This window comes from Suricata suricatta, chromosome 11 (assembly GCF_006229205.1).
Source record: "Suricata suricatta isolate VVHF042 chromosome 11, meerkat_22Aug2017_6uvM2_HiC, whole genome shotgun sequence".
NCBI classification, from domain to species: Eukaryota; Metazoa; Chordata; class Mammalia; order Carnivora; family Herpestidae; genus Suricata; species Suricata suricatta.
Window position 1 is genome coordinate 24,882,521 of NC_043710.1, and position 24,947 is coordinate 24,907,467.

Sequence of the window (24,947 nt, forward strand, 5' to 3'; positions counted from 1 at the left end):
AAAAAATCTTCAAAGTTGCCAGAAAAATGATGCATTTTCTATGGGGAAACCATTTGAATGGCTGCAAATTTCTCACTGGAAACCACAGAAGCCAGAGGAAGTGGCACCACATTTTTAAAGTGCTTAAAAACAGAGCTGTCAACCCAGAATTCTATATGCAGTAAAAATATCCTTCAGGAATGAAGGTGAAATCGAGACATTGTCAGATGCAGGAAAACCAGGAGAATGTGTTGCCAGCAGACCTGCTTTAAAAGAATCGCTAAAGGAAGCGCTTCAGACAGAAGGGAAATGACACCAGAGGAGACCAGGAACACCAGGAATGAAGAAAGAGCAACCCAAATGGCAAATTTCTGTATAAATTTCATAACAGATTGCTCGTCTCCTCTGAAGTTCGTTCAAGTGCATTTGAGAGTCTAAAGCAAAAATTGAAACACTGCCTTTTAGGGGTGTGGATGTATGGAGATGCACCATCTCAGATGACTGGAACACACAGAGATCTACAGAGCAATAGAGTTTCTGCATTCTACTTGAAGTGGTACAATATTGATTAGGCCTGTCTGAGGAAAAACTGACTGGCTGCTTTCAGGGGTTTTCAGCCTGATCCATGCCTTATAAAGCTCCCCATCCATTTTTCATCTCATGGTTTCAGGAACCACTGACGATCCACATCTTCATCAGGGTTACAAAACAGACACTCTAATTCTCTCCTTTTCCCAGTATAGTTTATTAAAAAAACAAAAACAATAAACAATTTTAAAAAAACCTTTCCTACACTGGCTATTTAATTACTCAGAAGTACAATGTTTCTAGAAAAAGGAGGCTAAATACTTGATTCTCTCCTTTTATTTACTAATTTCAAAAACAGTGAATTAGAACCATTATTTTTAGATAGTAGATATGCCAGAGGAAAATGCTAGCTTAATCCCCAATGATCTAATTTGGAATGGATAGAATTAATTCATTTGGACAATTAAAGACCAATATCCAAACATTTAAATCACACAGGGTCTTTAATATGACAGGGAGCATGTAGAATGGCACAGTCATTCAGAATATACGTACTATAATGTATCACACTTGCATTTTATTGCCATTCGATTACTTTCTAGTACGTATATATGAATATATAAATTCCCCACTTAGATGGTAAGGTCCCCATGGACAGTAGGAAGAAGCTAAGATCAAGCCGAAACTTACTAAAGAACTTAATGCAAATAAAACAAGTATATCCTTAGACATCCTAAGCCACAGGTGAAATGCTAGTAAACAGTCTTCCTCTTAACAGCTCACAGTTTGAAGTCACTATTGGTTTTCAAAATCAATGACGCCTGGCCAGCCACCACACTAAGCACTTCTCAGATACGACCTGGTCTAATTGTCACAACGACCCAGGAAGCGGGCTCTTGGCACCCCAGTTTCATGAGGTGAAGAAACCACTGTGCGAGGGGATTACGTAGCACAGCCGGCCCACGCCTGGGAAACTGGGAAACCTGGAGCCAGACTTTCCAGCTCCAGAGTCACTCTGCTCCATCAGGCCGCTACCCTGTTGGTAACCTGCATCCCGCTGCGGGGGGTGGGTGGGGAGGGGTTTCTGCTACGCTACTAACCATTCAACAATCTAGCCGCTAGGTCATGTTTTTGCCATTGGAGATCCGGAAGATGAAAAAAGGCAACAGGAGAAGGCACACGGGAGAGTTACAGACTTCCTCCTGGGAAGGGGATGGCAATCACCGTTCCCTGGGGAGACGTAAGTGGTCACCCTCCTCTTCCAGGGCTTAAAAGAGAACCAACGGGGTAAAGGGAAGTCAACTTCTCAAAACAATCGCTGAAGTCATTAAAACTTAGATTTTGAAATAAATTCGTAACATATATAACAATTATATTTATAACAATGACAATCCTAATGAATAACATATGTGCGTATATACATATATAGATAGAGGGAGAAAGGACAGGCACAAAAAAAGCCTACATATTAAGTGTGTTATTCCGGACAAATTCCATTTTCCACTTTATATTTTCTGTATTTTGCAAGTTCCAAAGTCATTGCTGGGAGAGCCGGCACGGTAGGAAAGGTGGGGAAGAGATGCCTGAGGGCCACTGAAGCTGCTGCATGAAGTGATTCTGGACACAGAGATGTTGCCCAGGAAGGGACTGTGGGCCCCCGGGCCATAGAGTATGAAGCTCAGCACCAGGGCTGCCAAGAGGCAAGGGCAGGCAGAGAGGACGAGAAGGAGGGTGTGTCTGTCTGTGCAGTGATGCCCCTTGGAAATTATACAGCAAGGAAAAGGAGTCCAAGCCGCCAGAAGACCAGGAGGACTTCAGCTTTCTATAGTATTTGGGTACTTTTTTCAAAAATATATTCTTTTTTTAAATAAATTTTTTACCATTTATTAATTTTTGAGAGAGAGCGCAGGGAAGGAGCAGGGAGAGATGGGGACACAGAATCTGAAGCAGGCTCTAGGCTCTAAGCTGTAGGCATAGAGCCCGATGTGAGGCTCGAACCCATGAACTGCAAGATCATGACCTGAGCCGAAGTCAGACACCTAACTGACTGGGCCACCAGGCATCCCTCAAAAATATATTCTTATGACATAAAAACATTGTTTTTTAAAAATAATTCAAAGTAGGAATGAAAGCAGGCACGTGAACATAGGTGCTGAGAGTGAGAGTCAGGAGCCGGCTCTGACATTTAGGACCTGTGTGATGCTGGGCGGGTTCACTGACATCCCAAGGCTTCAGATTCCTTATCTGTTAACGAGGATCACATGCCTGCATCTGCAGAGCTTTAGCAGGGAAGACAAAGTATGTCTGAGACCAAAGTGCCTAGTAGAGACCCAATAAATGGCATCTGAGTGTTAACGTGTTTGAGCAAGAAAGAAGCAGTGAGGAACAGGGATGCAGAGGCCGGGGCGGTGAGCAACAGGATGAGGGGCCAGGTGGTGAGGAACGGAGGACGCGAGGGCCGGGGTGGTGACGAACAGGGAACACGAGGGACAGCACAGTGAGGACGGGATGTAGGGGATGACAGAAGGCGCCTGAGCCCACGGGAGTGAGGAGCACAGGGCGGAGAGCGGCTGTGACAGGGGCTCCGGCCCACGAGAGGGAAGGAGGCACGGCGGTGTGGGTGCTCGAGCACTTACTACAGTTCTCCTCGTCGCTGCCGTCAGGACAGTCCTCGAAGCCATTGCATTGGAAGCGGCCGATGATGCAGTGGATGCCGCTGGCACAAGGGAAGAATGTCGGGCCGCACTTGGACTTCGCCTTGGCTACAGGAAGAAACGCAGGACAAACAGCAGGTCACTAGGAGGTGAAGCTTCTTGACCACCACACGCCCATCCCAGCAACTCCGAGTGCACAAACGGGTCCTTTCCCGTGTACCCTGAAGTCCCCAAAGGTTTCTTACACCACCACCCCTCCTCTGATGCCCAGCCAGACTGAAAACCCGCATGCGCCATCCGTGAGGAAGGGGGAGGCTGATCCCACTGTGTTTAAGCGTCCCCTGCGGGGCTCAACCAGCATGTGCTGGACAAAGGAATGAACGGGTGAGCAGGTGGGGTGATAGATGGAGCCTGCCCTTAAGGTGCTAAGGAACCATCCAAAATTCTTTCCCTGTCGGGACCAATTGTCTACATTTACTAAATGCTTCCCGTACTAGACTGCATGGCCAGGGCTTTACACAGATGATGTAATTTAATCCCCGCAGCTAGCACCCAATGGCATGGTGTGCAGAAGACAGTGACCACCGCAGGCCCAAGACGGCTACTCTCGAGTAAGGCTTGCTGGCCTGCAAGGCTGGCCCTGACTTGGCTGGTGTCTGGGACCTGGGATTTCAGGCAGGTTCATACCACTCTCTCTCGTAAGAATGGCTCACTGTGCCTAAACTCTTTAGGCAAACAGTGCAGTTTATGCCGAACACCTGCTTTTCTTGGGGGAGTCTGGGATTTTGGTACAGCGGAAGCCTGCGTAACCAGCCCCCAGGAAAGGCCCCGGGCCCTGAGTCTGTAATGAGCTTCCCCAGTGGAAAGCATCTCACACGTGTTGTCACAATTGGTTGCTGGGGAGCTAAGTGCACCCTGTGTGACTCCACAGGGAGGGGACTGGAGGCTTGAACTTGGTTTCCCCTGAACTTCACGCATGTCCTTCTTCCCTTTGCTGGTTTTGTTCGGTATCCTTCCACTAATAATAAATCATACGACTGTATGCTGAGCTCACTGAATCCTCCAAGCAAATCACTGAGCCTGGGGACAATCTTGGGGACCTCGGACAGACGGTATGGTTCTTGTCCCCATTTCGGAGGTGTGCTTTGGGCAGTGAAGTGGCCTCCCCGAGGCCACACAGCTGGAAAACCTGACCCTGGGGTGAGCCCTCTGGAACTCAGATTCCAGAAGCCAAGCTCTCTAGCAACTCATCCGTGTTACCTCTCTGCCAGTCTGTCACTTCTCCCAATAGAAACCAGACTTCTGCTCAGAGAAATACTCTTCCATTGTTGCTGTACAAACAGTTTTAACAGAAACTGCTGTTAACTCGGGCTTGATGGAGTGTCCTGCTAAGCAAACAGCCCTGTGGGGTAATGAACTTGGCCGTTAATGGTGCCAGCTGCTCTGGCTCGTGATTACGAGGTAAGTTCGGATCTACTGGCGCATCCCAGGTAGCTGGCTCTGACTAGCGTCACTCCCATCTCCTGCCTTTGAGGCAGGACCCAGGGTCCTCAGGAAGGAAGGGCCATTTCTTGGGATCAAACAGGCAGTAAATTACCTTCCTGTTCCCGTCATCAGTAACACGCCTACTTTGGCGGCACGATCCATAATCAACAGGATTTTAAGGCCTGGGACGTGCCTCAGTTTTAAAACCCCACATCATGTTGTTTCAATCAGGAACTTCTGCAATGGGGCGGGTGTGCTCTTCAAAAGCAAAAACTTGGGAGACGGCGTCCTCGGTTCAAATAGTGAACCAACTGTCTATGAACTGGGGCAAGTTTCTAAATATTACTGAGCCTCAGTTTCCTCATCAGAAAGTTGATGAGGTAACATCTACCTCACAGGGCTCTAGGAAGGATTCGATGAGATAATCTATATAAAATGCTTAAATCAGACCATAGTGTAGTAGGTGCTCAATTAATGGTAACGCTTCTATTCACCATCTTTAATTACAGAATTTTAAAACTACTTGGGCTGCTAATTCATTTTCAGACTGCCAAAGTTAAGAAAGCTCACTACGGAAGGTCTCTATGAACTCCGGCATATTTATACCGTTAAGTGGAGGGGAAAAGCAAAGTGCAAAAGAGTATCTACAGTATTTAATTATCTTACAGCAAAAGAAAGGGATACAAGAAAATGTACCTGGAGTGGTTCACCTGTGCAAAGGAGACTCAGGAAATACACCCCAGAAACTGGAGAGACTGCTTACCCAGCAGGGGTGGGGGGGAAAGGGCTGGGACTTGGCGGCCAAGATGAGAAGGGTCACATTTCTCGGAGTCTGTGTAGCTCTGACTCTTAGAACCCTAGTATTTCAGGTCTCAGGTGACCAGGTGGTTCAGTGGGTTAAGTGTCCGACTCTTGATTGTAGTTCAGATCATGACCCCATGGCTCATGAGATCAGGCCCCGCATTGGGCTCTGCACTGACAGTGTGGGGCCTGCTTGGGGTTCTGTGTCTCCCTCTCTCTCTCTGCCCCTTCCCTGCTCTCTTTTTCTCTTTCAAAAATAAATAAACATTTAAAAAGAACCCTAATATTTTACATAGCCAAACAGTAAATTAAAATCATCTACACGTGTGTATGTGTGGAGAGTCTCAAAATGGGAGAGAAACAGCAAAGTGAACACAAGTGGATTGTAGATGAGTAAGCCCGCCACACTGAGGGATGTGGGGAAGAGCGGAGCCGCCTAACTCGGCACACCATTGTTCTGACTGGATTCTATAAGGCTAAAGAGAAAGAGAATTGTACACAAATATGGCATTCCACTTTTATCTGTCACTGGGGTATGGATTAGCCGTTCTGAAACTACCTTCGTGTGTACTCGAATCGAACAAATAAGTAAGTGTACCGCAGATAGTAACAGCACGGCTTCTCTCTCTCAGAGGAAGAAGTTAAAAATAAGGAACGTGGAAAGGCTAAATGATCCTTGGGACTTTGGACTGGAAGACAAGGCATCAGTATGAACTCAAGGTTTGTAAAGACAAACAGAGAGAGACAGACAGACAGATAAGAGAGAAAAGAGAACTACTGATCTGTGTGTGTGCACGGGTCAGTGCACATACATACATTTATTTCCTAGTTCCATCTGCCAAGGAAGACTAGAAGCTACACACTCCAGTAGCAAATGAACACACCCCGCACCAGATACTGATTCCTAAGTACCATTACCCAACAAAGGGAACCAAGGCTCCTTGGAGAAACATTTAATTCTAGCAGGAACTTCAAGATGAACTTGGAGTGTCTTGTATTATCGGAAAGTCAGGAAGTACTCAAAATGGGACAGGGACACGTCAGAAGGACACAGGGGTCCACCTGAAGGAGCTGCCCAGTGGCCAAAGCTACAACACTTTGAGCAACAAAATAATGACAGTATTGGACCGTAGCCCAGAGAATACAATAAATACCCGTGAGTCCATGCTGGTATCATACATCATTGCATAAGTAAGTATATGGGGAAGAAGGGAAGTTTTTTCTTAGTGAAGAATTCTAATTATTAAACGTGGAGGGGATGTAGGAAACAGAAAGTCACCATTTAGCAAAGACTACAGTATCAACTGTTCCAGGCAAGACCCAGCAATGGATGCTCAAATGAAGAGGCTGAGCCGGCCTTGCCCTAGTCACCCTTACATGGATGGGGGAAGAAAGGTTGTTTACAGGCTTTGACATCTGAGAGGTGTTCCCTTGTAAACCTCTATTCAGAACGTCACTGCCCTCCCAGCAGTTTAGAAGAGCCTAAACCCCCTATCATGGCATCAGGCAGCTCTAGACACGTCGCTAATTCACGCCCGCCTGCTCTCCCCGCCCGGCTATGCAGGACTCCTGGCTCCTCCGGGAGCTGCCTGGCCACAGTCCTACCCCAGGGGTGCACCCTGCTCTCCCGCCACCTGCACTGCCTTTCTACAGCGTCTCGTGGCCCTCCATTCATTGAGGTATCTTGAACCACTCTACGGTCCACCCAGAAACTCTGACTCCCACCCTCCATCTCTCTAGTCCTCACTCTGCTTCTCTTTCTTCTCCCTCCTGGGGAAGGATGTCACCGGCTTTGTGCTGTGCTGTGCGAATGATGAACACGCACTCGTTCCAATACTTTCATTCACCACCTCTGACAGACAGAGCGTAGGACTGGGTAACGACCGTGAACTGGCTGAATGTCTACAGGGGGCTAACCGCGATGCTCTAGGTTTTACGAATATCACCTCATTTATTCCTCACAGAAACTCATTTCACAGATAGGAAAACTGAGGTCCGGAAGTGAGGGAGCTTTGCCACTGCTAACAAACAGAGTCAAGGCTCAAACCTTGCTCTTGGCTCATCTGCTCTTCTGCCTCTTCAGGTATTTCTAAGCCCTGGTCCAGCTGCAAAGGACTGAACTTGATGAGCCAAAGAAAAAGAATATGAATAATTATAAATGAATTAGCTACCATTGAATTAACCAGCTCTTGGGCCCTGCCCCTGACCCCTTTTCGAGAATTAACTAATGAGACCCGCTGCCTTGTCAGTGATGCTCAGTCTCTGTCTCTGTCAGAGGGAGCCTGTCCTGTTAGGATTTACATCTGCGCCACCGGACTCCTGTGACTGCAACCGGCGAGCCGGACGACGGCGGCCAGCCAAGCGCCTGGCTGAGGCTCAGGGAGAAGCCAGCCGCTGCCGACAGCAGCTAGCGGCCCTCCCGGCCTGCCCCTCCCACCGGGGGGCTTCAGGGTGGTGGGGTGGTGGGGGTGCTGGATCAAGTCTGCACTGTCTGCCCCTGGCCCCCATTTCCATGATGGGGAGGTTTCAACATGAAACTCAGCAGCCCCACCCCAGGCAGAAGGTAGAAGCCTGACTAGGTCTCAAATCGCCCTGTCAGAGGGGTGACTCCAGGCCACTGAATACCCGAGTTACGATTTTTCAAGGACTTGCCCCACAAACTTCCCAAGGTGGCGGCTTTCACCAGCCGTGGAACACGACCCAGGGCTCACCTGGGGGCCGGTGTATTTCCTGGTCTGTGTCCTCTCCCTCCTTAGAGCCGGGCTGTCATAGTTCTGATTTCCATGAGTTGATAAAATTAAAAAAAATTTTTTTTTAAATGAGATGGGCATGGGTCAAGGACTGGAATGGTTGCCAACTTTTTAAGCAAGGACATAAACAAACCCGCAAGAATCTCCACTCATTACTGTCCTAAGTGAAAACTGCTTTCACCTCCCGAATGCAGGACAAACCGAGTCCTCGGACCAGCATTGGGAGATGATGTCAGAACTAGGCGGGAACCGGGAGACATCTGGCGTGGTCAGGCTGGGCCGCCCCCTCAGCAAAGACCTGACCTTTATCCGCACAACATCTGGAGCAGGTGGTTCACACAGCTTCGCTCAGTAACGAATTCTCACTTGCAAGAGGGGAGAAAATGGAGGCCAAAGGATAGGCAGTTGGAGACGCGCCCAAAGTCACACAGCTAGTTAGACTCTGACTGGTCCAGAATCCAGTTCTCAGTCCCTGAGTCTAGCCTCTTTCAACTACAATGAGCTTCAGGCAGGGTGCTATAGAGCCACACCCCCAACCCCCACATCAGGGATCGCATTCAGGAGAGCTCCCGTGAGACTGGAAGCCCCTCTTCCATATGGCCAGAACTTTCCAAGCCTTGGAGAGAAATGCTCTGCTCCAGGCTTCAGGCCGGTGGCTCCCGTCTGCCCAGATAGGGCTCAGAGCCTCTGCCCACTGGCCCTGGACACCGGGGCTGCAGCAGGACCTGTAGTCTACAGCGCCTGGCCCCACCCTCCCCGCGTGGTAATGCCACAGAAGAGTCACCCAGGAGCAGTGACCCCAGAGCCTCTCTGTGCAGCCACCACGTCCAGGAGAGCAGCTCATCAGACCTGCAGCCTCTCTCAGGCTGTGGCAACAGCTCCAGCCATAAACACGAATACTTGGGGTCTCTCTTCCGACACATCAGGAGGTGGCCAAATGAGCAACAGCTGCCACTTTGGGCCCTCTGCCTGCCTCCCATCCCTCTCCGGGATCCTGCCGGTGTGTGCCTGTGACAGCCTGAGGAACCAGAAGCAGGAGCCTTAAGCTCTTCTGGAAAATTACCATCCCCATGACACAGCTCGCCTGAAAAATTCAAACTACAGAGCAATGTACAAAGGCAAAATATAAAAATTGCCCCAAACCGCTGTCAGCCCGTGAAAGCACTGTGGTGGCCACTTGGTGAACTCGCTCCTGAAGCAGGGTCTCAAAAACTATTGTGCGCAAATGGATCGCCTTAAGACCTTATTAAAATGCAGTAGGTCTGGAGCAGAGCCTAGGATTCTGTGTGCCTAATGCTCCTGGGTGATGTCGATGCTACGGGTTCCAAGCTCTTCACTACTAAGGACCCCTCTTTTGTTCACTGTTCCATCTCCGATGCCCAGAAAGGTGCCTAAAGCACCAGTTACTCAACAATTACTGAATTAATACACAGAAATCTGAGCATACAGTTTTGCTTAAATGCACCCATAAAACACTACGTTATTCTAAATGTGCTTTTGTCACCTAGCAATATATTGACATCATTTCATGTTGATAATGATAGGTGCACACAATCACTTTAACGGCCAAAGGTAATTTCACTGCATCTCTGTACCCATAAGCCCCACTGCTGATGGATATTTGGGGTGTTTTCAATAAACAATGCACACACAGATGCAAAGACCATTTTGGCCGCTTGCACAGGATCTCTTCAAGGTATAACCAGCAGGTCAGAGGCTATGCGTATTTCACATTCTGGCATCCTTTTGATCATCGACAGTCTCCCCCCAGAGGACCTGGTACTGTCTTCTGGCCACAGATGGCTACAGGAAGAGCCTCCAGCCCAGGGTCATCCATCTGAGATAGGCTGATTCTCCCCGGCCGGCAATGATCTTCCTCGAAGCGCACAGGCCGCGAACACCCCACAGTTCCTCTGTGTTTACGTTAAGCAGGCCCTTCCCTGCTGCCGGTGCTCCTTTAGTCTCCATTTATCTCTGTCTCTCCTCATTTTAACATCTGTGTATTTCATTACTTTGCAGAGTGGGGGGCATTCCTATCGAGTCCAGGAAACCAGGACTCTTCCTTTCATCTTTTAAAATTTGCACCGGGTGCAGAGCATCAATCTTTGCTGGCACTGGTTTCCCGGGGTTACACCAACCACGGGCTAATGCAAAGGGTCCCTCCTTCCGGGGGATGCTCCTTGGGCTAACTTTCCCAGGCTGCACTGTCCCCTCTGAGTGCCCGACAAAGGGCAGGCTCTTACTCCGAGGACGGTCCTCCTTGCCAGTATTTCTCCAGAACGTCCTGTCCCATAAGGCAGTGTTTAACAATGAAGGGAGTCAGGGATCCGGAGAGGGATGCTGGTGAAAATGCAAATTCCTGGGTCTCTCCCCAAGGGGGGCCTGCATTTGTATGAAGCACAGAGGATTCCAATAGACACTCTCATGCAAACGCCCCACTGGACGGACTCTACCTATGTCCCATGCGCCGAGAATAAATGACCTCCTCAGTCCTCTCTTTCTGATGTTGCCACTGCACGGAGCAGCAGCCACTCCAGGAATTCTGGCTACAGGGCCACTGTGGGGCCAAGTCTGGCCACCACCCTGGTCAAGTCCAGCAGTTGCATCCCAGATAGCATAGTGATCATGAAAAGAGCACCCACATGGAAACCATGGGCCTCTTTATGATCCTTCTCCATTTCAACAGGCTCTCTCTTCCTCCGTGTTCATGTGCAAGACACAAAATAACTCTGCTTTACACGTAAAAGCTGTGGGCTCATACTCAAATGGCTGCTGTCCTAGCAAAAAGGCCGTTTTAGAACTTTAAACCCCCTTAACAAGTTCTGTCCACTTTTTAAGGGTTTACACTTTACCTGTGCACAATACGAAATAGCGATAAAGGGACCAAAACATGTTTACTGCCCCCTCTTGGCAAATAAAATATTCCTGAGTATCCTGCTATCCGTCAGGCACTGGGTCAGTTCGGTGATGACCCAACAGGACTCCCTAACTGAGAGGGCGGAAGGACCCAGACAAGTCAGTGAGCCTCTGCATGCAGTGCCATAGGTGCCCTGATGGGGGAGCTAGAGGTCACCCAATCTCAAAGTGAAAAGTGAGGCAGAGGTTGATATCAGAAAAGGCTTCAGCAAAGACACTTTACAAAGGGCTAAGGCAGAAACGAATGCAATGTTTAGACAGTCTGAGGCCTTACTCAGTTATTCACTCCACTAACATTAATTCACAAACTCTGTGTCAAACCTGCACAGAGTGAGCATACACTGGAGACAGCTCTGCCACAGATAAAAGCGAGTGCCCGGGGGGCTGTTCCGGGAAGGAGGAAAAGCATGTGCGAAGGCCTAGAGGCAGAAGCAATGTGGTACTGGGAGAAGCAAAAGGGGGTCAATATGAGCTTCCTTCTCGGGTTGGGAGAAAGTGCCTGGTATGTTTTAATTAAAAAGAATTAAAACCCTATTTCTCCTAAGAAACGTGCCACAAGCCGGTGGCAATTCAGCTCACACTAAAAATGTGAGAACTATCTACACCCAAGTATGAATCAGAAGAGTCAGATAATAAAATTCATGTATTTTGAATCGACATGCACACTGCTTCCCCCCCCAGAGTGAATGCCCACGTGGAGCCACCACTGGCTAAAAACTTCGCAGAAAGTAATGGACCTAAAATTGTTGCTATATTCAATCTCCAGGTTCATTTTGTAAAATGTCCAACTGTGGTTCCTCTGAAAAGTCAAACACGACTTTATGGTTGGAAGCAAGAAAGCAAAAAGCGCCTTATAAAAAGTAACAGGCTTTTTAAAAAAACGCTATGTCTGGATTCTCTAAGAAGACTAGGAAAGGGAAAAAAATAGCAGGTGCTTCACGGTGGTCCTGATGCAGAGCACACACACCCCAGAAAGCCAAGTCCATGCCTGGAATTCAAGCCTGCACATCCATTACCACCTGTGTAAAAATAAGACAAAACAAACAAAAATCCACCACCACCAAAGGCGCTCTGCCTGTCACAGCAGTTCCGTCCACATGACCCCAGGAGTGGACTCCAAGTTTACTGATCAGATATCGCCATGTATTATTTCTTCCTAAAATACCATACTGGCTGCTTCAGAGATACACACTGGGGAGTAGAGAGAGCAAAAGACCACCTGCTCACTGGAACATAAATATAGAAAGCATCGAACTACAACAGCTTCAACAGAAGACTATCAGAAAATTCTTTCTAATCATCTTTTTCAAAAGAATAGGAGTTATGAAGCTTTGGGGCTAAGAGGTCAGAAGGGCTTAGGGCTCCAAAGCTTCTGGGCTTCTATCTCCATTCTGCAACATATCTCTGAGACCATGGACAAGTCACTTAACCTCCATGGGCCTCACTGTCCTCATCTGTAAAAGGGGCATAAAGATAGCATAGACCTCATGAGTTGCTGGAAAATAATGAGATTTTACAGGTAGAAAAAGCACTGTTAATGCTTGATATCTACTAGGGATCTGACCATGTCTTCTCTCCCCCAACATGGCCCATGGGTCTATAATCTGGTCTTCTTCCCATATATGGGTGGCCCTGAGAAAAATGAGGTGGAAACTGATGTAATGGTCAGACTAAGGCCTTCCTCTTTCAGTGATTCATTAAATTAATGTTAATTCTCAGACTCTCTATGCCACACTTTGGACCAAGTGGGGTTGCAAAGAGAATCAAACATTCAAATATAACTTCTGGGAGCAAGGTGCCCCTAGCGAAGGAACACCTGGCCAAGAAGAAGGGGGGAAAAAAAGCAGAAGAAAAAGGACAATAAACAGATCACTGCAATGAGATGTGGTAAGTGCTATATAAACAGTATGAACATCCGTCCTTCAACACGGTACTACAGTAGGTTAGAGGTCAGCCTGTCAGGGTCTGAATACCGGGTCCACCACTTAATGGACACGTGACTTACGGCAACTCATTTCACCTCTCTGTGCCTCTACTTTCTCATCAGGAAATGGCGACATTAACAGTACCAACCTCACTGGGTTGCCGTGGGGATTAAATGACACAATACCATAATCGCTTTGTCTTTCTCTGGACCACAGTATTAGCTAGGATGGTAATGCTGTATTAGCTATTGCTACATATATTACATATTAGCCATGATTATTTAACGTTACACTACAATAGTACTTTATATAGTACTAGAGTATTATACAGTATAATTACACAGCACTAGCTATTATTATTACTGTTATTATTTATGACTGTTATCTTCAAACACTTTCTGCCCCATCCTGGTGGACCCAGCACAGCACCAACGATGGCCACATCCGTCATCTAGGAGATTAGTAGGGATGTGTTAGTGGTGAGGGAGAGGGAAGGGCTTGCAGGCAAAATGAATGACATGAATACAAGCTGAGTGGTGGCAGGGCTGTGGCAGGGCAAGCCCACCCGTACAGAGATCTGGGAGAGGTTAGGGCGCGCGGAACACAGATGTGGCAGGAGCCGAGGGTGGGGGAGGCGGGGAGCATTAGACACCTCCCTTCCTCACAAGCCAGCTGGCCAGTCAGGTGATCTGTCAGATTCGTGTTTTATGAAGAAAATTTTTATGGACTCACAAGAATATTATGAGGCTCTGTAAGCATGTAAATATCCTCCTCACTCCCAAAAAGTCCTGAGGGAACTGAACAGCCAAGTCTGTAATATTCTTTGGGCTTTCAGGAAAAAGGGCACTATAAACAGTAAGGGGTTCCAAGTGCCTGTCCTTGCCCTTTAAAGTATATTTTTTAATTTTTTTAATGTTTGTTTATTTTTGAGAGAGAGAGAGAGAGGGAGACAGACAGAGCATGAGCGAGAGAGGGGCAGAGAGAAAAGGAGACACAGAATCGGAAGCAAGTTCCAGGCTCCAAGCTGTCAGCACAGAGCCCAACGCAGGGCTCAAACTCACAGACTATGAGATCATAACCTGAACTGAAGTCAGACGCTTAGCCGACTGAGCCACCGAGACACCCGCCCTTAAAAACATTTTTAAGAATGAAAGGCAAAAAGTTAGCAAGTTTGGGATTAGGACATTATCTTATAACCTGAGGGTTTTTTTCCCCCAGGTTATTAATTTTAGCTATTTGAAATACACAAACATATGTGCATGAAGGCATGCGTGTATGTATATATATCGGAATGAAAATTCCAGAGAATACGTAAGTAGGAAACCAAGACATTCCCAACTGATTCATCTACAGACAAAGTTTGAGAGGAAAAGCTCAAAAAGATAATAAATAAACGTGGGTCAGATAACTTAGCTTCCGGAGACCTTTTACCGCTTGGAGAAAAAAACTTCCTGACAGCGGATCAGAGTCCCTGGGATGAAAACCAGATGTGCTAGGACTGACTAGTTTCCAGTTTTAAAAGGGTACTTTGACAAAGGCGTCATCCAAGGAAAGGTGATGTCCAAGGGACAACTCCTAAGAAATAGGGGGGGTTGAATGATAAAGAAAAAAAAGTGGAAAAGGGGGAGGATGTGAGAATCAAAGTTTTCAGGTTTAAACAGACACGAATAGAGGAGAATTCATTCTAGTTCTCTTTCTCTCTTGCTGGGCGTGAGGGACATCACCTTTGCCCCAAGAAGCAGGTTATACTTTTCATAGCCTCCACCTGCTTCCACCCCTTGGGCCCTTGGCAAACGCTGAGGTTTTTCTTCCTAAAACGCCTTCATTTCTGTGCAAGTCCTTTACCTTCAGACCTGTGAAAAGGAAGCTCATTTCTGATTAGCCTCCTAGAAGTGTCTCTACAGCCCCCCTTACCCACCGCTCCCCGCACATCCACAGGGACCGAAGGACCCTGGGGCTCAGACCCTGTCTCCTTAACACTGCAACGCTGGCCAAGGGAGCCAGAGAAAGGCCTCTGATGGAGGATTACACTGTTGTCAGACCCACAGGACAACCGGACGTGCCTTCACGACATGAGGCATAATCCTTTGTTGGCCGGTGCGGACAGAGCGAGACGGGAGGCAGCTATGAAAAGCTGAGCTGGAGGACATTCAGTCTGTCACGAGGTAGTCTGAAAACAACAGCTTAACCCACCACAAATCTGGCTCCAGGAACGGTTTCCACCAAGGCGTCCGGAGGTTTCTATGATGCCTTCAACACCAGTCACAGGAATCACATAATCCCATGGATAGCATCTCTTAGTAGCTACGGGCTGGCTTTAAAAACAAAACACCGACCCTGAGCTTCTAACTTACCCAATGAAAGCAGTGACTCAATGCTGAATGCACATCACAGTAACTCAGGAAGCTTTAAACCAAACAGAACAAAACAAAACAAAACAAAACAAAACAATCCCAAATCAAGGGATTTGACTATACTAATGTCAAACAAAATAGAATTGAAAATTAAAAATATGTTCCTAGAGACAAAGAAATGGTCAATCCATCAGGAAGATATTAAAAAAATAATAATATATGGGATTGACAAAATTGAAGGGAGAAACAAATGTTTAAACAGTAAGGCTTGGAGACTTTCCTGCCCGCTTTCAATAATGGATAGAGTAATTAGGCTGAACATCAGCAAGAAAACAGAGGAGCATGAACAACACAGTAAACCAGCCACATCTAACAGACATCCGTCGGAATCACTATCCCAAAGGAGCAGGACACGCATTCTTCTCGGGTGTACATGGAATATTCTCCAGGGTATTCTAAATGTTAGCCCATAAAACAACCTCAATACATGGAGCTCCCAGGTGGCTCAGTCGGTTAAGCATCTGACGTCAGGTCAGGTCGTGATCCCATGGTTTGTGAATTTGAGCCCCACGTTGGCTCCGTGCTAAAAGCTCAGAGCCTGGAGCCTGCTTCAGATTCTCTGTCTCCCTCTGCCCCTCCCCCACTCACATGCCCTCTCTCTCTTTCTCTCTCTCTCTCTCAAAAATAAACAAACATTAAAAGAAACTCAATACATTTAAAAGTAATAAAATTATACATTGTATATTCTCAAATCACAATGGAATAAAATTAGACATCAATAACAGAAGGAAATCTAGGAAATTCACAACAATGTGGAAAATTACAAATAATTACCAATACCAGAATAAACACAAGTATATAGAAATTACCAACAAATTGCCAATGAGTGGAAGAAGAAAACACAAAATTAAAAAAATACTTTGGGATGAATGAAAACAAAAACAACATGTCAAAATTCATGAGATGCAGCTAAAGCAGTTTTGAGAAGGAAATGTATAGCTGTAAGTGTATTTTTTAAAATATCAAATCCACAAAAAACTCTTAGAACTAACAAACAACTTCAGCAAGAGTGTAGGACACAAGATGAAAATACCAAAATAAACTGAATTTTTATATACCAGCAATCAAATATCCTTACATGAAATTAATAAAACAATATAATTTATAATAGCATTAAAGCAAATAAATAAGACAAATAAAATACTGGGGAATATATTTAACACAATGTCTTGTGACCTATACACTGAAAACTACAAAATACTGTTCAAGGAAATTAAAGAGAACTAAATAAATAGAAAGATATCCCATGTTCATGGACTAGAAGACTAAGTATTGGTAAAATACCAATATACTCCAAACTCATCTACAGATTCAAATGCTTATGGATCAACACAATAAAACTGAGAGTCTAGAAATAAACCATTATTTCCGTCAATGGATTTCTGACAAGGTGTCAAGAAAATTCATTAAGGGAAGAGACAGTTTTTTCAACAAATGGCTGGGACAACTGAATACCCATATGCAAAATAAGGAAGTTATTTGTTCCATATAATGGAATGTTCATTGCTAAATAAAAAGATGAAGTACTGATGCATGATCCAACACAGATGAACCTTGAAAACCTCATGCCAAGTGAAAGAGCTCCACATAAAGGCCAGTTCTTCTATGATTCCATGTTTATGATCTGTTCAGAATAAAGAAATCCATAGAGACAAAAACAAAACAAAACAAAACAAAACACAGATTGGTGGCTCCCAGGGATTGGCAGAGGGAGGAATGGAGAGGGATGGAATTTCTTCTGGGGGTGATAAAAATGTTCTAAAATTAGGCAGTGGCAAGAATTGCACAACTCCCTGCATATAACTAAAGAAACAAAACTTTCTAAGAACTTCTGAGGTCCAGGAGGGTTGGTGACATCAGAAATGTAAACGTTGCTCTTTTCCAGGAAGGAAATGAAATTGTCTGAATTCCTCCCTAGTTCTGGTTTGCTCTCAGGGAACATCTGGCATACTAGAGGAGGAGGAGGCACCTGGCTGGCTCAGTAGGTACAGAATGCGACTCTCGATCTCGGGGTTGTGAGTTCGAGCCCCACACTGTGTATGGAGATTACTTAAAAATAAAATCTTTTTTAAAATATTGGGGGTGGGAGGGGAGGGGTGAGTGCTACTGGCATCCAGTGGGTAGACCAGGGATGCTGCCAAAAGTCTCATAATGCATAGGACACTCCCCCCACCAAATAAACAATTATCTGGCCCCAAAATGTCAACATTTCAAGGGTGAAGAATCCCATATTAGGAGAAGGTCAATATTCTCGAACTTTTGCCTTTTCTGGTTTAAAGAAAGACCTACCTCCCTACTAATGGTAAAAAAAAAAAAAAAAAAAAAAAAAAAAAAAAAAAAAAAAAAAAAAAAATCAAATGAAACTTGTATCCAAATCCTGATTCCATGCCTTCTCGGAAATGAGACCTTGGGCAAATTACCTACCTGCCCTGGGCTTTACTCTCTCATCTGTAAAACGGGATGACGAAATCAACCTGACAAAGTAGGTAATGATTAAATGAGAAGATGGATGGTGCCTGGTATCAGTAAAGGCTAAGAGCTTTTATTACTATAATTATTATTTTTTGTTAAGCCCAAAGTGGCTTAGCACCAGGAAACAGGTGACTGGGTCATCTAAAATTGGACTATTTCCTCCAGCAACAATTAGTATGTAAACTAGGACATTTTATGAGCTAATAAGCAACTAAAACATAACAGTTGACATTCCTTACTAGTATATTATGCTCTAGCCAAAGAAGGACTGGCCAAATACCCTGTTGCCATAGTAATAGAAAGTTTCTGTGAGTCTGACTCATTTTCTTTCCAGTAAATGCTTTCTATTTGTCAGGCTACACTTCAAGTACAAGTTCAATGCATGGTGGCGGAATCTTCTCCACCTACTACACCGAACACCTTTCTGCTGCTCAGAAACCAATTTACTGTCATGGATGCAGCACCAAAAACAGGACAAGATGACAGGCTGTCATTTGCTATGGGTCTTTGTAATGGAGCTCGCGAGTTAGTCGTGGACAGGAATGGCTCAATAAAACAGATTAAACCGCCCAGGCCTTCCAACACCTCCACTAGACCAAGCAGTAGTTTGAGAGCCCCTCCTCCTCACCGTAAATGAGGGAAAAATGATAAAGACATTAACATTTACTAAATTCTAGCAGTGTGTCCTGAACCACTTTGGTGGACTTTAGCCACTTTACATTCCACCAAAAAACCACACCACTGGTTACTAACACTGCATAGAGAACACTGACAACTTGAGAGATTAATGCTTCCAGGGACACACTTTCCATATAGATTTGTTTTTGCTCCATCTCAACTCATAAATCATTTGAGTTGGCTTAGGGGGAAAAAAAACTCAGAAAATAAAAATAAAGAAAACAGGATATTACGGGCAAAAGCAAAAGAAAAGAAGGGTAGTAGGCAAGATGCACTCCATAAAGTATTCCAGGATTACTAGCATCCGGGCTATGAGTTTCCTAGCGGCCAAAGCAACAAAGGAAACCTGGTAAGGAGCAGAGTAAAGTGTACAGAACACTAAGACCTAACCATTTAAGAGAAAAGAGATTCTTGGTACTCTCTCCTCATAACCCAGACACACGTGACAAAATCACAAAGTGTGCAAGTCACAAAATTTGAACCCAGAGCGGACAAAACCCCAGTTCTGAAAAGGCTGCCTAAATCTAAGCATTTGGTGAAGGATGGAAGTGAATGCGCCATTTGTATTGCACATTCATGCCAACAGTGTGGCTGAGTGATGGAATGATTAAGATTCTGCAGTCATGATGGGCTTTGAGGAGGGCACTTGCTGGGATGAGCACTGAGTGTTACATGTAAGTGATGAATCATGGGAATCTACCCCCAAAGCCAAGAGCACACTGCACACACTGTATGTTAGCCAACCTGACAGTAGACTATTTAAAAAAAAAAAAAAGACTTTGTAGTCAGACTGCTTATGCTCAAATCCCAGCTCTGTCCCTATCTAGCAATACAATGTTAAACTCCAGTGCCTCAGTTTCCTCACCGGTAGAGTGGAGATGGCCATCGTGGTACCCAATCTCATAAAGCGAGTATGGGCATTAATGGAAATCATTTAGAGCACTGCTCAGGCTCTACTGCACAAACGTAAGTTGTTAGAAGCACCCTACTCCCACCACACTTTCCTGGTAACTGATCCCACGCCAGCCCTGCTCTCCACAGCAGAGGACACACCCCTGTCCCAGGTGGGGGAGATCTCCCCCTCACGGAGCTCCAACACACACAGGATCGAAATCGGACCGTGCTGAGGGCTCCGCGGAGACGGAAGAAGACGTGACCGTGGGTGCGTGGTTGGTTCAGAAAATCAGGAAGGGAATTTCGGAGGCCGAAGCAGTTACAGTGAGAACTAAATCACAAGGGATGAGAGGGGAGAGCAGGCCATCACAAAAATACACCAGCGACAGTGACTAAAAGGGCCCTGGAATGGGAGGGGCAGCCAGGCAGGGTGGGAGCAGGGTGCCCCGGGGCAGGGGGGTGAGGAGGGAAACAGGTGCCAGGGCCAGGAGTCTGGGCTTGATTCCAAGTGACAGTGATGGGAGGTGTTACGGGGGAGTGGTTTTATTTACTTTTCCAAAAGGTGGTTCTGCTGCCCTTGGGAGAGTGGGAGAGGCAGTGAAGCAGGAAGCCATTCCAGACGGGGACAACAGTACCTGGAGGTGTGTGGGAGTGGTGAGGACGGAGAGCTGTGCCCGGACTCGGAACCATCCAGGTCAGGGTGTCTCAACCGCGGCACTGCTGACGTTTGGGGCTGGAGAAGCCTGTGGTGCGGGGGCTGTCCCGTGCACGCAGGTGTTTCACAGCGTCCCTGCCTTCCACCACTAAATGCCAGCAGCATCCCCGGTTCTGACCATCAACCACGTCTCCAGACACTGCCAGATAACCCTGGGAGCCAAATTTGCCCCTGGCTGAGAAACACTGCTTTACAGGCAAAGCTGACCTGGCTTTTGTTAACGGATAGGATCAGGGAGAGGGGGCAGTCAGTGAGAGAGAGGCCTCAAGGATGATTCCTAGGTTTTCGTCCCTAACAAGGTAAGATCACCTCATATATTCATGTGCTTGCCTTGTCTGCCATTGACCGTGCTGTGGATTTTCAATGTCACTCATTCATTCATTCATTCAAATAGTCCCCAGAAGGGCACCTGGGTGGCTCTGTCAGTTAAGCATATGGATTCAGCTCAGGTCTTGATCTCTTGGTTCCTAAGTTTGAGCTCTGTATTGAGCTGTGCTGACAGTCCAGAGCCTAGAGCCTGGAGCCTGCTCCGGATTCTGTTTCCCTCTCCCTCTGCCCCTCCCCCACTCGCTCACACACGCTCTTGTGCTCTCTCAAATTAAAAAAAAAAAACAAAAAACAGTCCACAGAGTCAGCCACACCTCATGCCAGGGAGACAAACAGACTTAAAGAGTTTACAGTCTAACAGAGATGCAGACATATAAGCAAGTCAAGTTGGTACCGGACACATGCACTGAAGTACCTATGAGACTAAGCAGGACCACAAAGGAGATCATGGCGCTTTACTCCTGGGGGAGGCAGGGGAGGCATCATGCAGGCTAAAAGCTGTGCTGGTGGACAGAGGCCCAAAGGGAAAACAGCATGTGCAAAGGGCCGGAGGAATGAGCCTGAGTGACTGCGGAGGCATGTGAGGTGGGGCAGGAGCTGCAGCTGGTGAGATGGGCAGAGCCAGCCAGGTCTCTGGGGGACTCCAGAGTCCCCTTCACTCCACGGGGGACCTGGGAGCCACTGGAAGGCTATATTCCTCACATGTATGGATTTAAAAAAAAAACTCTCAAAGCTGGTTATCTACTGAGTACTCACATTTATACCAACCCCAGTGCAGGGCACGCTACGTAGACGAGGTGCCTCATCCCCTCTTCCATGTGAGAAAATGGCAGCCTAGGAAGTTCAATGACTTGGTCAAGACTTCCCAGCTGCCAGTGGCAGGGCCCGGATCCGAGCCCAGACTGGCTGGCTCTGTAGTCCTCTGCCTCCTGTTTGAAGCAAGGGAGTAGTAACATGATTTGGCCTGTGGTTTAGGAAGATGATTCAGGAAATAAATATTTGGGCATTGCCAGTTTATGGGGATGGAGGAGATCTCCAAGGTGGGGAGTGAGGGGAATATAGGATAGGAAGGAAGGAATTTAGTTCTGGTAAATACTGATGCAGGAAGCAGACAAAGAAGGCCTCCATGGTCCACAGTGTCCAAAACGGCTTGGGGGCCAGTTAAGGTCAGATCTCAACACTGGATCTGACAACCAGGAGTTCCCTGTGAACTTTCCCAGAGCAAATTCATGACTGTGGTGCCTGTGAAAGCCACACTGCAGAGAGCTGAGTCACAGACAGGCACAACGAAGGAGAAGGGTGGGGCAGGAAGGTCTCAGGAAGAGTTTGGGGCCAGGAGAGAGACTAAAGATAGGGAGGTGAGTTCCCAAACCGGAGTGTGGGTCAGACTCACCGGGGGAGACAGGACCCAGATAATTCTGGCCCCACTCTATGGCCCATGAGCCAATCTTCCCCAGGATGACCTCAATCCAAAAAGGACTCTGACAACCAGGGTGGCTTAGGAGCCACCAGACTGGGCAGTGTTTCTCACAATGCAATCCCAGAAACACTCAGCTCCAGGGTCCCCTCCTCAATCTGGTGACTGGGAATCCCCAGGGAGGTCCTGGGAAGCTGTTTACTGAGGCTGTCCCGAGTCATTCTGATGCAGCCTGGAAACCACGGCCTCCAGACCCTCTCTGCTCTAAGTGTGGACCTCAGACCTGCAGCATTGACAACCCCGGGGAGCCCCACCCCAGACTCACTCAGTTAGAATCTGTAGTTTACCAAGATCTCATGCCTTTCTGATATATACAATGTTTAGGAAGCTCTAGACTAGGATGGAAAGAGGTCTGAGGGTAGAGGGGAGAGGTGCCCAGGTGCCCTCTTGCCAGACATCTTTAGTGCAGACTGCCCTGAGATATGCCTGCTGCCAATTTTTACAAAAGACAGCAAAGAATCGCTGAAACAAATCCCCATACAGGTTTTGACGCTTCAGGCCCCTGCTGGACCCTCTGGGCAGAGGAGCAAAGTCAGGCATGACAGCAGACATTTCAAATGCAATCCTTTCTTGCATGGGAATGGGATAGGCAGGGCATTTAACAAGCACTCCCTTTATAAGGGAGGCAGGAAAGCTGCATCTGAGCCCCAGAAACCTTTTGGCACAGAGCCGCTATGACACACACTCACCTGCAGGGGGCAGCAGAGCAGAGCGGTCAAGCTCTCACCTGAGCCCGCATATCTGCCTTCCTAACCCGACTGCCACCCAAACCAGCTGAGCCGATGACCTAACTTCTCCAAGCTGCAATTCCTCATCAGTAAAGTGGGGGTACTGGCAGGACTTGCCTCATGGGGCAGTTGTGAGGACTAAAAGCTCATCCATGCGGAGCACTGGGTGTAGTGCATGGTCCATAGGTAAAACTTTTATAGTCTGACCAGGGACTATACACTGACTTGCTCACTTCAGGTTGCCACCATTCTGCATAAGCCTCAACAGGCCAGAGAGGTTGGAGAGGATCAAGTCACTTTACAGATGAGAAAACTAAGGCCCAGGAAAGGCAGCGTGCATACCCACAGCAACAAGGAGTTCTCTGCACCAGAGCAGGCCGCGCTGACCAGGAAGACCGGAGGCAAGCACCAAGGCTGTGTCGGAAGCGCTGAGCAGGGGAGGGCTGAATGTGCTCCCCGGGCTGTGCTAAGCACAGTGAGTGTCCCTACAAGCCTGGAATTAAATGGAGAAGCCGCTGAAGCTTCTGGGTGCCCTTGTGTTCCAGAACACGAAAGCCCTTCATTAGCCCCTGCCTCTCGTCTTTAAATCCCAGCAAAATATCAGGATACAATGACTGAGCTGATAATAATAGGTGTCTAGGCAAAGGCTTAGAAAGAGAGAGAAAGACAAGGCTCTCCCAGAGGTCACACCCCTTGGGGCCCAAAGGAAAAGGAGAGAGCCTATAGGAACATTTACCCTCTGAAGAATGACTCACTGACAAAGAGGATAGGTGAGGCAGAGGAGGAGGGCAGGAGGCCAGGCTGTTAGAGCACATCGGTCAGGTGACCCTCTTTAGAAGTCCTGAGGGAGAAGCGTGTGTGTGTGTGTGTGTGTGTGTGTGTGTGTGTGTGTGTGTGTGAGAGAGAGAGAGAGAGAGAGAGAGAGAGACAGGTGGGAGGAATCCTATTCCTACTTAGTAATCCCATCTGGCTCCCCATTAATAGAAAACCAGCTCTGACAGAGCAGTAGTACTAGAGGGATACAAGAAGGAAAAGCAGAGATGTGCTCCCAAAAGTCCTTGTAAACAGTCACTGTTCTCTCACTGGATGCTTTCACTGGCTCATCCAACAAACGTGTAACTGTGCATCTTCCGCAGGCCAGCGGCTGACACTGTTTGGGGGTGGGGATAACAGTGAACAAGACATATGTGGGGCTTTTCCTGGTCATCCTGAAGCTTCTAATATTACCTAGAAGATTGTACTTACCACTCTTTACTGCATCTGCTTGTTTACAAGTCAAAGGTAGAAAAGGGCTACAGAAGCAGGGACAAGATGGGTAGAATGAAGAAAGTCAGGAAGGCTTCTGGGAAGGGATGTGGTTATAGAATTAAAAGTTTCTCTCTTTATCCATCCACCCATCCATCCATCCATCTACCTATCCATCCACTCGCCCACCCATCCGTCTATCCATCCACTAGGGTACTCATCCATCCATTTATTTATCCATCCATCCATCTGTTCATCCACTCACTCACCCACCCATCAATCCATGCATTTATTTATCCATCAATCCATCCACTAACCCACCCATCCATCCATTTATCCATCCATCCATCCATCCTTCTATCCATCCATCAATCCTTCCATTCGTCTATTCATCCATCTTCCCTCTTTTTGAGCCGCAGTCTCTGCCGAGAACTGTTTTCTAGTTCTGTACTTCCATCAGCAGGAAAGTCAAAGAACTGGGTGATGTCAATCCTGTAAAATAAGCATGTTTCTGGGAAGATGTCAGAGAGTAGGCTCCTACTCAGAAGGAAAACAGAGCTCAGTAAAGTAAAATCACATGTCATAAGCTCCAGAGAGTCAAGAACAAAAACAGAGTCTGCACCCCTACCCTGCTCGGCTGCGGCATCCCAGCCTATCCTAAAATTCCCCCACAGAGGCACTGTTTTGTGTCCTCAATTGTTTGTTTTGTTTTGCGCTTACTCATGGCCTCTGCAGTCACGCACAGCGTAACTATGATCCCACTCCTATGTAATTTTCCTAAAGGCCAGCCTCACACATAAGACTTTAAGGAGGACTGCTGATCAGTGGGAGAAAGAGCCTGGCAGAATTAGCCAAATTAAGCGATGAAACAAATCTGCCTTTGTACTCCTACGGTCCGGAATGAAAAACAAAATATTTCTGAAATGCAGAACACAGGGGGAAACCTGGCATGGGAACCA

The 24,947-nt window shown here is 47.0% G+C and overlaps 1 protein-coding gene across 1 annotated transcript in view; it reads right to left on the reverse strand.

The window, feature by feature from the left end:
- Nucleotides 1–24,947, reverse strand: part of LDLRAD3 (low density lipoprotein receptor class A domain containing 3) — a 155,527-nt gene that overhangs the window by 113,388 nt on the left and 17,192 nt on the right. Inside the window, exon 2 of the mRNA XM_029914933.1 lies at nucleotides 3,144–3,269. Within this exon, the coding sequence (XP_029770793.1) occupies nucleotides 3,144–3,269 (126 nt within the window). The remainder of the gene's footprint in view (nucleotides 1–3,143; nucleotides 3,270–24,947) is intronic.